A 15,408-nucleotide genomic window follows, 5' to 3' on the forward strand; every position below is an offset into this window, starting at 1 on the left:
TTTTATTGTTTTATATGTATTTTATTATTTTATTGTTTCCCTTCAACGTGACTTTACCGAAAGAGCTAAGAATATGAATTACTGCAGTCACGAAAGCTTTAAATCAAAATTTACGTTATTTTGCAAAGGTGATGATATATTGAAGGGCAGAGTTATTTTATGCTAATGATAGTTCAGGCTCCAAGTAAAGTGGTTAACTGGTTGCTGTTTTCCAAATGTCAGCAGGTGGGATTGTGTAATTTGATACCCGTGAATATTCATTTTAAAATTGTGTGATCACATTTTATATTTTAGTTTTCAGGCAGAGAGAGTGTCAATGGTTGTTATAAAGTCCTTCAGGCAGAGAGAAGAGGGTCCTGGAGCTGAGTTTTCAGGTAGATTGATTCAAGTTGCAGTGGTACAGGCAGACCGGTAAAGGAAGTGTATGAACAGGTTTCAGTGTTACAGGCAGAGCGTTATTCAGGCCACTCCTGACCATCGCCGTGTCTGGGTGTGGTGGCCGTGCCCTGCCTCCGCCGTGGGCTTTCAAGGAGGGAGAATTCCCCATTGGTGAACCTCCCAGTGCCACCACATTTCTGCGACCTGTGAGCCGTGGGCGTTTGACGTCCATGGCACCGCCGAGTTCCGGAGTCTCCCAGGCGCTCAACCTGCTGCGACTCGTGACAGGCGCGTGTCTTCGCTGCATCAGAGCCCGGGGTTCTGAGGCTGCAAGCTGCTCGTGAGTGTGACGCAGAACAAATAATACAAATGGACCAAAAAAAAATCCCGTACCAAGATAGCGTGTTTACTGTAATCTCGAAGACTCTGCATGGGGGAGATGTACGCAGCGCTGTGCTCTTGTGTGAAAACCCTTTGCGTTTTAACGATCGCCCATCTGATGCCCCGGCGCGCGCTTTTCACCGGATCGCAACTCGATATTTTCTGTTTTGTGACTGCGGTTAGTAGTCATGAAAAGTGCAGTATTTTTCATGGTCTCAGTTGTACGCAGTGTATAATGTACCCTACGTAATATTTTACACTCAAATAAAGCGTCATTACTTTATCGTGCACATGGTGCCGATCGCCGGGCGAGTTACAGCTTTTGGGGCGGTTTCGCTGGGTTCGCCGGATTGGCCTGGGACTACCGGATAATGTTGGAAGCCGGATAGTCACGCACCGGGTAATCTTACCTATGAAAGACATGGTTTTCTTTGTCTGCCTGTTTCTGTGTCTCTGTGTGTGTGTGTGGCTGAAACTTGCAAAGGATTTGGCTCACAAACCGTGGGAGTGTTTGTCTAAAATAACAGGCAACGTTTCGATCAGTCGCCCTTCAAAACGTGGTAGGTAGGTCTATCCACCTCTCCAACTACTGTGCCTAATTTGCAGCACTTCTGGCAAACGGAATGTTTGAGTCTTTAACCAGACCGTGGGGAACAAGCAGTATTGTCCACACTCACTCAACCGGTTTGATATGTCGAATGTTTGCTTCGCAGCTGACGTGTCAAGTCACACACCTAACCACTGACTTCCTCATTCCACGCACCGTACTAAAAGAGCCCTACGGCAGCAGCGTCGTGGACTCGCCAGACACCATGGCTTCGTCTTCATCGAGACAAGAGGACGATTTCTCCTGCTCCATCTGCCTCCAATTGTTTGACGTCCCCGTGAGTCTCGCATGCGGCCACAACTTTTGCAAGAAATGCGTGGAGGGATTATGGGGTTCAGAGGCGGCGCAGGTTCGCTTCACCTGCCCGCAGTGCCGCAGGCGCTACGCCAAGAAGCCAGAGCTCAACAAGAACGTGTTCATAGCCGACTTGGTGGAGAAGTTTAAGGACTCGCAGAGAGGCCAGTGTAGAGATCACACGGAGCCCATGAGGTATTACTGCCAGAAACACGCGCGTCTGGTCTGCGCGACCTGCATGCTGGCGGGAGATCACAGAGGCTGCGATGCCATCACCGTGGAGGGGCAGCAAACGAAGATGAAGGTGAGCGATCGTCATCGGACAATTCCGTCAAATACATCGATGCGTAATTTAAAATATTTGGCTTAATTATTTTAAAAGGTGTATACGTTAAATTTTGATTTAAAGCTTTCGTGACTGCAGTAATTCATATTCTTAGTTTTTTCGGTAAAGTCACGTTGAAGAGAAACAACAAAATAATAAAATATATAAAACAATAAAAACATTTTTATTGTATACGTTGTTTGTCTCTTAACTGTGATTCTTAAATATATCACTGTTAGAGTTAATATTAGGTTAGTAACACTCAGTCTATGCTGCCGTGCAGTTTTCTGGGTGAAATGTGATCTAAGTTTTGCCCAGTCCTGCCCGGCTGTCTCAACAAGCTAATTAAACTAACTCAACACATTCGTCAATAACGCTGCCCTAAAAGGACAAACGTAAAATGCGTTCTGAGCGATGACCTTGCTTCATAGCAGAGAGATGCTTTCGCTATTTGTGCTTTTGCCAACACGGTACGGTCAGTCCTCACCTAACTATCACACTATAACGCGTTGTCGCTATAACGCAGTTCTTACATTTTGCAAACACTTTGCGCACAATGAGGAATCCTTACACCATTATAACGCAGAATGTCCGGCTGAGCGGTACAGTGATACAGTACGCAGAATCATACATCAACGTGGCAGTGTACCCTCACTGTGTGTGTGTACATTGTACCTCGCCAAACTTTATCGTTACATTATTTATGGGGAAATTGTTTTCACTTCACATGTTTTTCGCTTAACTTTTCAGGAACGCATCTACCGCGTTAAATGAGGACTTGCGGTACGGTATCGGTAACAATAATTTCGAGAAGTTAGTACGTTGAGATGTGAGTCTACATAGAGTATAGTAAATCAACATATCTAATCTAATTAATAAAGTGCCTTCACTCAAGCCACTTCACATAGCTTACAAAACGGTGACGGAAAATATCGTGCAAATTATCTCAATAAAGGCGTCTTCAGAGCACTCTACGTGGAAATAAAATATACGTGAATGCTAAACACTTTGAATATGTAAAATACAATATTAAAAAGCGATTTACCCGAGGCAATATTATCTTAAAAGAATAAAAGCCTGTGTTATAATTAAGGCCAATTTCCAAATTGAAAGAATAACAGTAAAAGCATATACCCAGCTCATGTCATGCAGTTGCACTGTGTTGGAGATGCACGGAAGAAGTGGCTTCTGAATAAACAATTACACATATCGAAAGTCTACATCTTAATACAAAAAACGTATGAAGTACACGTAAAACACACGTGCTTAATACATCATTCCCATAGTCGATTGACACCTTCCAAGGGATGCAGCACTATCGGCACTACTTTTCGACGTAGACATGAGAATCTTAGCAGAATCTTAGCAGATTATCATGCCGTGTATAGCCGAAACTTCACCCGCATGTACCGGAAAACGGAGCTCATTTGGTAAACCGTAGTAGTGCCAAACACGCATTCAACAAAGCTGCGTTGGGCAAGGTTTTCTTGTAAGGCTATAGATTTCGCAACATTGTCTGTATGCAACATGGCCCCATAAAGCAGTTAATTAATAACACAATATAATTAATGTCAACATTAATTTTTTTATAACTCGGAGACAATAAGACTTGAAGGCACTTCTTTAATTTAACAAGCACCATCGGGGTAACACACAACACCCCGCGTGGGTGCACACTATTATTATTATTAAGAACCTATTTGTGGGTTCCTGGAGCTTTCCGATGAGCCCCTTCTGTGACCTTTCCCCCCTAGATGTCCCCCTCTCGTATATATCGTGGCCGGCTGACGCGAGCACTGCCCTACACCGAAGTTCCCATTTTTTGCCAGCGCTATGCCACTACATATGTGCTTGCATCAGCCACAAACTTTCTCAGGCAGTGACGTCATAGTGGCCATGTTTAATGGGGGAACGCGTTGCCTTTTTGCGTGAGGCCTTTCTGACGATTGATTTAGAGTCATTACGTAATTCATCGATCCTTCACTGACAGCGTTGTGATCTCACTACAACATGCTTATCTCCTTTGAAGTTTGAGTTGTTTTCTATTAAGACACTGGATCTCGGTACAACTGAACACGTTTGACACATTTTTAAAGCAACTTCTCTGCTCATGTCCCTTGTAATCGATCTCATTACCTTGACGTGTTCTATCTATTCTGCTGCCGTCTCACCACAGGAGACAATTGCAGGAGAGAAAACAAGAATGGAAAAGGAGAAGGCTACGGAAGAGAATGCCGTCACTTCTCTGAGGAAGTCATTCAAATCTTTTCAGGTACACGATGAATGTCTGTCTTCAGATTACTGCAGTCCCAATACACACGTGCTGTATTTACAAACCACTTGCACCATTGTTCTCGAATCGTAAACCTTGTAGTGGGTTTACTCTCCAAAACACAACCGGTTAGTGCTGAACTAGTAACGAATTAGCACATTTTGTTTACGTGACAAACCCTTGCTAATTGGCTGTGTCGGTTGGTGGCGGGTTTTATTGACACATTTATATTTACGTGATATAACTCTAAAACCTTTATTATGGTATCTACATGGCACCACACAGCCGACCTTTCTACACAGCCCCATCGTTGGCATCTAACCGCACAGCTGGCTGATTAGTGTAGCGCCGACGATGATGAGAGCCGTGCAGAGGATCGGCCACTCGGCCGGACGAAGAAGAGAGATGATGGCGAGTAGCGATGCAACCAGGACCCGGGACCCCGCGAAAGCCCTGAACGTTTGGTTCCGTCCCCCTTATATACCTCCCGGCTTGGCCAAGCCCCACCTCCAGCCACGCCCCCTTACAGAACCTTCTAGCAGTGTCCCGGAGCTTCCCGAATGACTCCACCTTTACCCCAGATAGTCCCCCTCCTAGTTAGTCATTATGTAACTCGCCCATACCCGTGATTACCCCTCCAGGCCGACATTACACACGCATGCACTGGTGCAGTATATCTTACGTAACAATTAATATCCGTAATATAAGAGACATACAAACGCCCACAGGGCTTAAATCCAAGACCTCAGCAGTGGCCACGCTTATATTATCTAGATTTCTATAGCGCCTTAACCCAAGGTACTTTACAGAAATTATACAAATGGTATATAAGATGGTAGTGCTTGAGATAAAGAATGTGGTTATTACAAGTGGTGGTGCAGTTATGGTGAACGTTTGGATAGCAGGCAGGAGAGATTATGGAAGGGTAGTGATTGGGGTTGTGGGTAGTGATATGGGTTGGAGTAGTGATAAGGGTGGTGATAGGGGTTAGGGTAAGGATAGGGGTTGGGGTAGTGGTAGGGATTAGGGGAATGATAGGGGTTAGGGTTTGCGTTAGTGATAGGGGTAGTAAAGGGGTAGTGATAGGTGTAGTAAGAGGGGTTAGGGTAGTGATAGTGGTTGGGGTGGGCCTGGTTGTAGCTACGGGGTGGGGACAGAGAGTAGCAGTAGCAGCAGGATGGGCGACGGAGAAGAGATGGCAGTTGTTTTAAGGGAGGAAAATAAGCCGTAGGTTGTTGTCATGGGGATGATCGATCTGTGGGCTGCAGGGGGAGTTAGTTCCAGTGGAATGGAGCGAGAAGGGAGCAGCGACGAGAGAGTTAGACTGGGTGGAGCAGGGTGGCGAGGCAGCCACAAAGAGGGGCGGTAGAGACTGGGAGCAGAGAGGATGGGATGGGGGGGGGGGGGGCAGCGCAGTGAGATAGGGTGAAGCAAGACCATGGAGGGATTTGTAGACTCGAGTGAGACGTTTAAACAGACAGCGATAGTAGACAGGGAGCCAGTGGAAATTGAGAAAGAAGAGCAGAAGTGTGGGACTTGCGCGGGAGGTTAAACATGATCCGGGCTGAGGCATTTTGTATCCGCACCTCCGATTAGCGTGTTTGGCTACGTACGGTTCGAGATAAGTTGGCAGGAAAGCCGAGAAGAAGAGAGTTGCAGCAGTCGAGGTGAGTGCAAACGAGGGGAGTGAATCCGGAGTATAACAGCAGAGAGAAAGATGAGCAGATTCGTTATTTTGAGCTCGCTGGCCACCTCGGGTTCACTTTGCTGGACACTCACAAGGGTCCAGCCTCTTGCCGGTGTCCACTGTTAGTGCGTGTGCTGATGTAAACAGATCTTGTGCGGGTCTCCAGGACTTGACTGAAAATGTCAAGGATCGGATCAAGGAGAGCTTCGCCTTTGAGAGGCGACTGCTGGATGAGGAGGAGCAGGAGGCCCTGCGGGGAGTGCAGGAGAAGAGCTGCCAGGGGCTGTCGTGGATCCAGAATAAAATTGAGGAGCACGTGAAGAAGATAGAGACCCTCACCCAAGACGTCGGCAAGCTGGAGAAAGCGATGGCACTGCAGGATCCCATCGCCTTCTTAAAGGATGATCAGGTGACATTCTTGCTCATCAAGATCCACATGGAGGTGAGCCCCAGAGTCAGGTGGTGGCGAGATGTTCACTACCTCGCCTGGTAAAATTTTGACTTAAAGCTTTCATGTTTACAGGAATTCATATTCTTTGGGTCTTTTGGTAAAGTCACGTAAATAGGTTAAAAGAAAATAACAAAAAAATAGCAAAAAACTACGACGTTTCGATCATCAAATTCACCATGGAGATAGAAAAGGATGGCATGCTACCATTGTTGGATGTTCTAATCGAAAAGAGACCAGATGGCTCAATGGGACACTGTATACAGTTTACTGTATACAGATGCCTACCTAAAACCTGACTCCCACCACCGTCCATTCCAGAAGAGTTCCCTCATAAAAAACTCTACACCATAGAGCTCGATGTATCTGCGACCATCATCACCTAGCCAGTGAACTGAAACACATCCACCAAGCTCTCAAGATGAATGGATATTCGGACCACACAAACCATAAAGCTATCACCCCAACCGTTGGGAAAGAACCATCTGAGGACCCAATCAAAACCATCCCCTTGCCATACATAGCAGGGGTCACCAAAAATAATTCCAAAATCTTGAGCAAACACAAGATCCAGGCTCGATTGAACACATTACATAAAATTCGTGATCTGATCCCATTTGTGAAAGATAGGATCCCTGATATGCAATAACCTGGCGTCTACAAACTAAGCTGTGTCTTTGGCAGTAGTTACATTGGGCAAACTAAGCGACATGTCTGGGACCGTGTTTGTGAGCATAAGGCAGATTTGAAACATAGCAGGACCAACACGTCGGCCATGGCTGATCATTGTTGTAATGTGGTTGCCTCACGCGAAATTGATTTCTCCAAGACGAAGGTACTTTGTCAGTCCACTGGCTACCAACAAAGATTCGTTCATGAAGCCATCCATATATACAGAAACAGACACAATTTCCACCAAGAGGATGGGTACAAACGCGGCAATCATTGGAAGGAAGTTATCAACCAGTTTAAGTCATAACTGGCTGTGATGTTCCCATCCTGCCACCTTCCGATGTTAGTTTTTTTTATTTGTATTTTCCCTGTGGCTTCAGCTCTCCGATTTGACATAAATATTACATTTCTCACACCAACACAGCCACCTACGTGCGCCGACCACCACACTTTGGCGGCTCTGCGATCTTACATTAACGTGCTAATCTCCTACATTAACATAGCCACCCCCATGCGCTTGATGTGGAGGCCGCTTTCCAATCTTACATTAACGTGCTAATCTCCTACATTAACATAGCCACCCCCATATGCTTGATGTGGAGGCCGCTTTCCGATCTTACATTAACGTGCTAATCTCCTACATTAACATAGCCACCCCCATACGCTTGATGTGGAGGCCGCTTTCCGATCTTACATTAACGTGCTAATCTCCTACATTAACATAGCCACCCCCATACGCTTGATGTGGAGGCCGCTTTCCAATCTTACATTAACGTGCTAATCTCCTACATTAACATAGCCACCCCCATACGCTTGATGTGGAGGCCGCTTTCCAATCTTACATTAACGTGCTAATCTCCTACATTAACATAGCCACCCCCATACGCTTGATGAGGAGGCCGCTTTCCAATCTTACATTAACGTGCTAATCTCCTACATTAACATAGCCACCCCCATACGCTTGATGTGGAGGCCGCTTTCCGATCTTACATTAACGTGCTTATCTTCTACATTAACATAGCCACCCCCATGCGCTTGATGTGGAGGCCGCTTTCCGATCTTACTTTAACGTGCTAATCTCCTACATTAACATAGCCACCCCCATGCGCTTGATGTGGAGGCCGCTTTCCGATCTTACATTAACATGCTAATCTCCTACATTAACATAGCCACCCCCATACGCTTGATGTGGAGGCCGCTTTCCGATCTTACTTTAACGTGCTAATCTCCTACATTAACATAGCCACCCCCATGCGCTTGATGTGGAGGCAGCTTTCCGATCTTACATTAACGTGCTAATCTCCTACATTAACATAGCCACCTCCATGCGCTTGCTGTGGAGGCCGCTTTCCAATCTTACATTAACGTGCTAATCTCCTACATTAACATAGCCACCCCCATGCGCTTGATGTGGAGGCCGCTTTCCGATCTTACATTAACGTGCTAATCTCCTACATTAACATAGCCACCCCCATGCGCTTGATGTGGAGGCCGCTTTCCAAACTTACATTAACGTGCTAATTTCCTACATTAACATAGCCACCCCCATGCGCTTGATGTGGAGGCCGCTTTCCAATCTTACATTAACGTGCTAATCTCCTACATTAACATAGCCACCCCCATATGCTTGATGTGGAGGCCGCTTTCCGATCTTACATTAACGTGCTAATCTCCTACATTAACATAGCCACCCCCATACGCTTGATGTGGAGGCCGCTTTCCGATCTTACATTAACGTGCTAATCTCCTACATTAACATAGCCACCCCCATACGCTTGATGTGGAGGCCGCTTTCCAATCTTACATTAACGTGCTAATCTCCTACATTAACATAGCCACCCCCATACGCTTGATGTGGAGGCCGCTTTCCAATCTTACATTAACGTGCTAATCTCCTACATTAACATAGCCACCCCCATACGCTTGATGAGGAGGCCGCTTTCCAATCTTACATTAACGTGCTAATCTCCTACATTAACATAGCCACCCCCATACGCTTGATGTGGAGGCCGCTTTCCGATCTTACATTAACGTGCTTATCTTCTACATTAACATAGCCACCCCCATGCGCTTGATGTGGAGGCCGCTTTCCGATCTTACTTTAACGTGCTAATCTCCTACATTAACATAGCCACCCCCATGCGCTTGATGTGGAGGCCGCTTTCCGATCTTACATTAACATGCTAATCTCCTACATTAACATAGCCACCCCCATACGCTTGATGTGGAGGCCGCTTTCCGATCTTACTTTAACGTGCTAATCTCCTACATTAACATAGCCACCCCCATGCGCTTGATGTGGAGGCAGCTTTCCGATCTTACATTAACGTGCTAATCTCCTACATTAACATAGCCACCTCCATGCGCTTGCTGTGGAGGCCGCTTTCCAATCTTACATTAACGTGCTAATCTCCTACATTAACATAGCCACCCCCATGCGCTTGATGTGGAGGCCGCTTTCCGATCTTACATTAACGTGCTAATCTCCTACATTAACATAGCCACCCCCATGCGCTTGATGTGGAGGCCGCTTTCCAAACTTACATTAACGTGCTAATTTCCTACATTAACATAGCCACCCCCATGCGCTTGATGTGGAGGCCGCTTTCCAATCTTACATTAACGTGCTAATCTCCTACATTAACATAGCCACCCCCATGCGCTTGATGTGGAGGCCGCTTTCCGATCTTACATTAACGTGCTAATCTCCTACATTAACATAGCCACCCCCATGCGCTTGATGTGGAGGCCGCTTTCCAAACTTACATTAACGTGCTAATTTCCTACATTAACATAGCCACCCCCATGCGCTTGATGTGGAGGCCGCTTTCCAATCTTACATTAACGTGCTAATCTCCTACATTAACATAGCCACCCCCATACGCTTGATGTGGAGGCCGCTTTCCGATCTTACATTAACGTGCTAATCTCCTACATTAACATAGCCACCCCCATGCGCTTGCTGTGGAGGCCGCTTTCCGATCTTACATTAACGTGCTAATCTCCTACATTAACATAGCCACCCCCATGCGCTTGATGTGGAGGCCGCTTTCCGATCTTACTTTAACGTGCTAATCTCCTACATTAACATAGCCACCCCCATGCGCTTGCTGTGGAGGCCGCTTTCCGATCTTACTTTAACGTGCTAATTTCTCACATTAATATCACTAGCACCGCCCACTTCGTTTACAACCCATGGGCTATGCCCATTTCAAACCTTTTCAACAGTCTGCCATCAGCAGCTCTCTCACTCTTTTATAGTCCTGATGACGATTGCTTGTGTTGTGAGCGAAACGTCATCGTTTTTTGTTTATTTTATTTTATTATTATTATTATTTTTAAAATTAATTTGAACCTGTCTACGTGACATTACTGAAAGACCCAAAGAATATACCTCGCCTTGTATGCTGGAGGTCATGGGTTCGATCCCGACCCTGATGCCTTCTGTATGTTTGGATTTTGCGTGTCTCTCTCTTTCCCCGTGGTCGCGCTATTTTTTTCTCCAGGTCCTCCGGTTTTTCCCTCCATATTTATAAACACGTGTTTGGATTATTTGGCTGCTATGAATTTCCACGTGATAAAGCCACTTCGTCGAGCTGTCATTTGTGACAGCCAGGTTGCTTCTGAGCTATATAGCTCAGTGGGCCTTACCTGGTAAAATAAAAATAGTTTAGTTTATGCGAATAGGTTTTCCCCTTTTTTTGCTGCCAACAAAACAGGTATTCTTGGTTCTTTCGATAAAGTCACGTAGAAGGGAAACAATAAAATAATACAAATATAAAACAATATTGTTTCCCTTCTACGTGACCTTACCGAAAGAACCAAGAATATGAATCCCTGCAGTTACGAAAGCTTTAAATCAAAACCAAACAGGTGTTAAGATTTTAAAACACCAAACTGAAATCTTCTTACAAGGAATCATGTCTGCATTAACCACAATACTTGTGGTCAGAATGCAAACAAAAAACGCACTGATAGTATATGCATTGTCCTTGAAACTGAATGGTCCAAACCAGGCCTTTTAGACCAGAGGACGCCAAAAGGCCTTTTCACGTCCTCTGGTCTAACACCGTTTTGAGACTAGGATCAAATGAAAGCTGTCTCTGGTGTGGACCAATCAGGTTCAAAGACAATGCATAAATTATCAGAGTGTTTTTTTTGGCATTCTGACCACAAGTATTGTGGTTAATGCAGACATGATTCCTTGTAAAAAGGTTTCAGTTTGGCGTTTTAACATCTTAACACAGCTGTTTTGTTGCCAGAACACAGGGGAAAACCTATTTTAAATTTTTGGTACTGGTGTAATGAGAGCGCCCCATCTAGTGGGTGCCAAGGGGTAACTGCACGTGCACCATCGGATAACCGGTATCCAATCCTGAGCGGGATTACATCTCTGGGCACAAAGGTAACGGGCGGAGCCGGTGAGAATGTTCGGAAAACATCGGGAAGGTTTCATGAAGGGGCGTGGCTAGAGGTGGAACCTAGCTAGAGAGGGAGGTGAACCTCGACGATGGGACGGAGAGATCGCCTCATCCACGGCAGTGATAAAAGGGGAAATACCCGGAGAGAGAAGGAGCGGAGCTTTGCAGAAATTCGGTTAATTAAAAGACACCATCCAAGAGTCGTCGTGGAAGTCGTTTATTACACTGGCAAAGGAGGTCCCATTATGTTGTTTAGTTTAGTTGAGGTGAGACCCAGTCTGTTCTAAGATTGTTCTATAGTCTGTTTCATTGAAGGCATCTTACATAGTTGATGTTTTCTCCTTTGAAGCATTGTTGATGTTTTTTCCTTTGAAGCATTAAAACTATATAATTTGTATCTATCTGTCATGTTTATAACAACACTCAACTTATAATCAGAAGGTGATATTTTACTGTCTCGTTTGAGGATCCACTTAGTTAATTATCATCATCATCATCTCCCCATGGTCTAGGAATTCAGGAGCATTGCATTGAGTGGCCATTCAACTGCCAGCCATGGATCTCTTGTTCATGGCTGAGGATTGGAGGTGTCATATAGGGGAATGGGTTAAGTCACGGCTTGGAGCTGGGCCATAGGGATGTCACGCACTTAATGAGAAGGTATCCAACAAGGTGGTGAGACCATTGGTGAGACCCAATGGCTTCTGAATCGATCACTTTATGGAGATTAATGAGAGCCGTCTGTGTCTTTGTCTGCCCCAGGAACGTAATGCGAGCTCGACGATCCCGGAGACGAGAGGTATATGGCAGTAAGTTCTCTATTTATGTTGGGGATGCCTCCTTAGAAAATGCGACATTAAGCGAAACAAATCAAACCCTAATTTACCATTGGCTTCATGATAGCACCTTCGATTAGCACGGTTGGCTATGCATGGTGTGAAAGAAGTTCAACATTCATACGTATATTTAGGATACGTTGTTGGGGGTAAGTTTTTCTGTCAACATTTCCAGAAAAAATAAAGTAAATAAGTACCAAACAAAGATAAGGAAGACACCCACGAACTTTGTATATAACAAGTTTAAACACATGCGATGGAGCAGTGACGCAGTGTTCAACGCACTCTGCTATAAACCCAGCAACCTCACTTCAACTCAGAGACGGCAAATGGCCTTGGAACTGTCAATTTTTCTTTGCTTCCTTGGCACCGTACTAATAAACCAGCTTAAGGTAATTACAGTGAGGATGGTCTCGTAATGATAAATAAATAACGGTCAATGAGCCGTTATAAAATCAATTTGATTGTCTTTAATAAACAGCTTCGGGAGCAACAAGAAACAGCACCTCCCAGCCACCATCATTGTCTATCGATATGCTGTATATCAACTGTCTAGAAGTTCTCCTTAGCACCACCTCTGACGATAAAAATCAGCCTCGATTAAGAACGAATCAAGAATTGTCGTTCACAAGAATAGCATTCGCAACATTCGTGCCGTTTATCAGCAAACTCAACCACTCTGGAGCAATAACCATCACACTTTAATCGAGCCAGACAATGCTGATGCTGGAGGCTGGATTACCCATTGTAATGTCTTTTGACAAAGTTGTCTCAGAAGCACTGCCGTTGTCGATCTCCTCACTGGAGCTGTCGTTCCCTTCTTCCTATCGATGACGCCACGACTTCAGTCGAGATGCGTGGCATGGTCGTGACGTTGCTTTCGGGTGCCTTCATCCAATTTCTAAACACGATGCGTGTTGTCAGGTGACTACTATTGGTCCCTTATACAACGTGTCTACAACGTGCGCCTTTTGGCTCTAACAAAAGCTGTCTCGGGTCTGGACCAATCAATTTCAAGGACAGTGCCAATACATTATCAGAGTTGTTGTTTTTTGTTCGCATTCCGACCGCAGGTATTGTGGTCAATGTAAACACGACTCCTTGTAAAAAAGGTGTCAGTTTTGTTGCCAGATAAAAGGGTAAAAAAACAATGATCATGTTTTGCTACTGGCAAAGGAGGTTCTGATGGCACATACCATTGGTTCAATAAAATAGATAGGGACTTCATGGACACCCAGTACATGGACTGCATGTGCGTCGGTGGGCCAATGTGCCCGGCTCCAGTCGGGTTTAAATGGCTGTTGCCCATGGCGAGCTTTACATTACCGTGGTGATGCTCATCAAAGGCCTTAATAATATACTGCATATTGTCAAGGCGTCTAGATCTCATGTTTTTCCCCATTTTATTTCCAACAGGATGTCCTACGATACTCTATGGTATGAAACATCATCCCGAACATGCAATCTCCCACCAAAAACACTGAATACTTACTGCGGTTGTACACCCAGTTGGCCGTGTCGGGTGGTGGAGGGTTACGACACATTTCTTAATAACACGATCGAACCCAAAAACCTTTATAATGGTGATGCTCATCAGAGGCCCTCTTCATAAACTGCTGCTTCTGTTCAATCGCTTGAAGCTGAGCTTGTGGTTGCCAAGGCTCGATGCCATTTATGTCTCAGCCCTCGGATTTTTGCGGTTTACCTGAACAGTTTGAACAAATGTCAGCTAATTAACATGCTGTCAAGGCAGCTACATCTGATGGTTTTCCCCATTTTATTTCCAACAGGAGGTCCCTCGATATACCAAGGTATGGAACATCATGCTGAACATGCATTCCCTCACCAAAAACACTTTATACTTAATGCAGTTGTACCCCAATACGTCAGCCGTTCATCTGAGCTTGCGTTGTCCTTCCCCCACAGCTTGCTTAAGCCACCTCTGATTAGCGTGGTTGGCTACGTACGGTGCGCAACAAGTTCACAACATAGTACAAACGTAGTCCTCCGCATGTTCCTGGAAGGCGTCTCCAACATTAAATTGTGCATGCTTATGCTAGAGCAGAATCTGAGTGATGTAATATCAACAAACAAACCTGAAGCAGCTTGGGGTCTGATCGAAAATCCCATTCACGATCAATCGCATGGCATTTTCACTCTCTGCATCTACCAGAAGGGTAGCTTTCATTTTCTTGGAAGTCAATTAATAAAATGTTGTTATATGTTAATGCTGTTTGTGACACATAAACGGCGTGGTTAAAGTAAAAAAAAAAAACATTCGGTATGTGCTTTTCGCAATTGGTACAATCATTTTACACATGTCTATATATATTGCAAACCTTCGGGCTACCATCAAAGATTTGTCCATGAAGCCATCCAGACATATATAAACACAGAGACAACTTCAACCGAGAAGATGGGTATAAGCTGAGCAACCATTGGAAGGACGTCATTAACCTAGCGCCAGATTACAGGCAGCCACGTGCACCAGCAGGGCCACTGGCTCCACCGCCAGCCCTCCTCTGTTACTGCCATGGATGGCGCAGACGGTGCGAGCAGCCTCACCGGGGGCGCTGGAAGCGTCGAGGGGGCGCCCAGCCCGGGGACCTCCCACGGAGATGCTGGCCCGGGGCCGGGGCCACAGGGGTGCTCCCTGGCGAGGCGGGAGTAGCTCTTCATTTGACGTTAACAGTTTAAAATATTTTCACACCGACATAGCCACCGCCGCGTGCCGACCTCGACTTGGCGGTGGCTCCGCGATCACACATTAACATTCTAATCCCTCACATTAACATCACTAACACCGCCCCTCTCCCCCTGCCACCGATTATCTATGCCCCACCCCCCTCTCTCTCCCCCCCTCCCCCCTTTGTCTTCACACGCAGCCTCCCACTTCCAGCCCCGCCCACTCCCCCTGGGGTTGTGCCCAGCTCAGACCTATATAACCTCGTGTCACGGCAGCTCTCTCGCCTACTACAGCAGTTTTCTTGCTGTGGCTGTCTCACCTGATGACGATTGCTCTGTGTTGCCATCGAAATGTCGTGATTTAGTTTTCTTTTCAGCAATTTAACATGTTGGATTTTGCGG

At 45.6% G+C, this 15,408-nt stretch overlaps 1 protein-coding gene across 2 annotated transcripts; it reads left to right on the forward strand.

The window, feature by feature from the left end:
* The first annotated feature begins 1,508 nt into the window (after positions 1–1,508).
* On the forward strand, positions 1,509–15,141 carry LOC116956538 (tripartite motif-containing protein 6-like). 2 transcript variants are annotated; one of them, XM_076054486.1, is made up of 6 exons: positions 1,509–1,964; positions 4,162–4,257; positions 6,111–6,386; positions 12,248–12,294; positions 13,738–13,758; positions 14,112–15,141. In XM_076054486.1, the coding sequence occupies exons 1-6, from the start codon at positions 1,572–1,574 to the stop codon at positions 14,149–14,151; spliced, it is 873 nt and encodes a 290-aa protein (XP_075910601.1). In that variant the 5' UTR covers positions 1,509–1,571; the 3' UTR covers positions 14,152–15,141. The 2 variants fall into 2 exon arrangements, with proteins under 2 accessions (XP_075910601.1, XP_075910600.1); XM_076054485.1 differs by having other exon boundaries at positions 13,738–15,141.
* Positions 15,142–15,408: the final 267 nt, after the last annotated feature.

This window comes from Petromyzon marinus, chromosome 66 (genome assembly GCF_048934315.1).
Source record: "Petromyzon marinus isolate PM22_M1 ecotype Great Lakes invasive population chromosome 66, UKy_Petmar_22M1.pri1.0, whole genome shotgun sequence".
In the NCBI taxonomy this organism is placed as follows: Eukaryota; Metazoa; Chordata; class Hyperoartia; order Petromyzontiformes; family Petromyzontidae; genus Petromyzon; species Petromyzon marinus.

Coding starts and splice junctions, on each gene's coding strand:
- LOC116956538 (XM_076054485.1), top strand. CDS start 1,572: ATGGCTTCGTCTTCATCGAGACAAGAGGACGATTTCTCCTGCTCCATC. Junction 4,258..6,110: donor AGTCATTCAAATCTTTTCAG/GTACACGATGAA, acceptor GCGGGTCTCCAG/GACTTGACTGAAAATGTCAA. Junction 12,295..13,737: donor GAGACGAGAGGTATATGGCA/GTAAGTTCTCTA, acceptor TATTTCCAACAG/GATGTCCTACGATACTCTAT.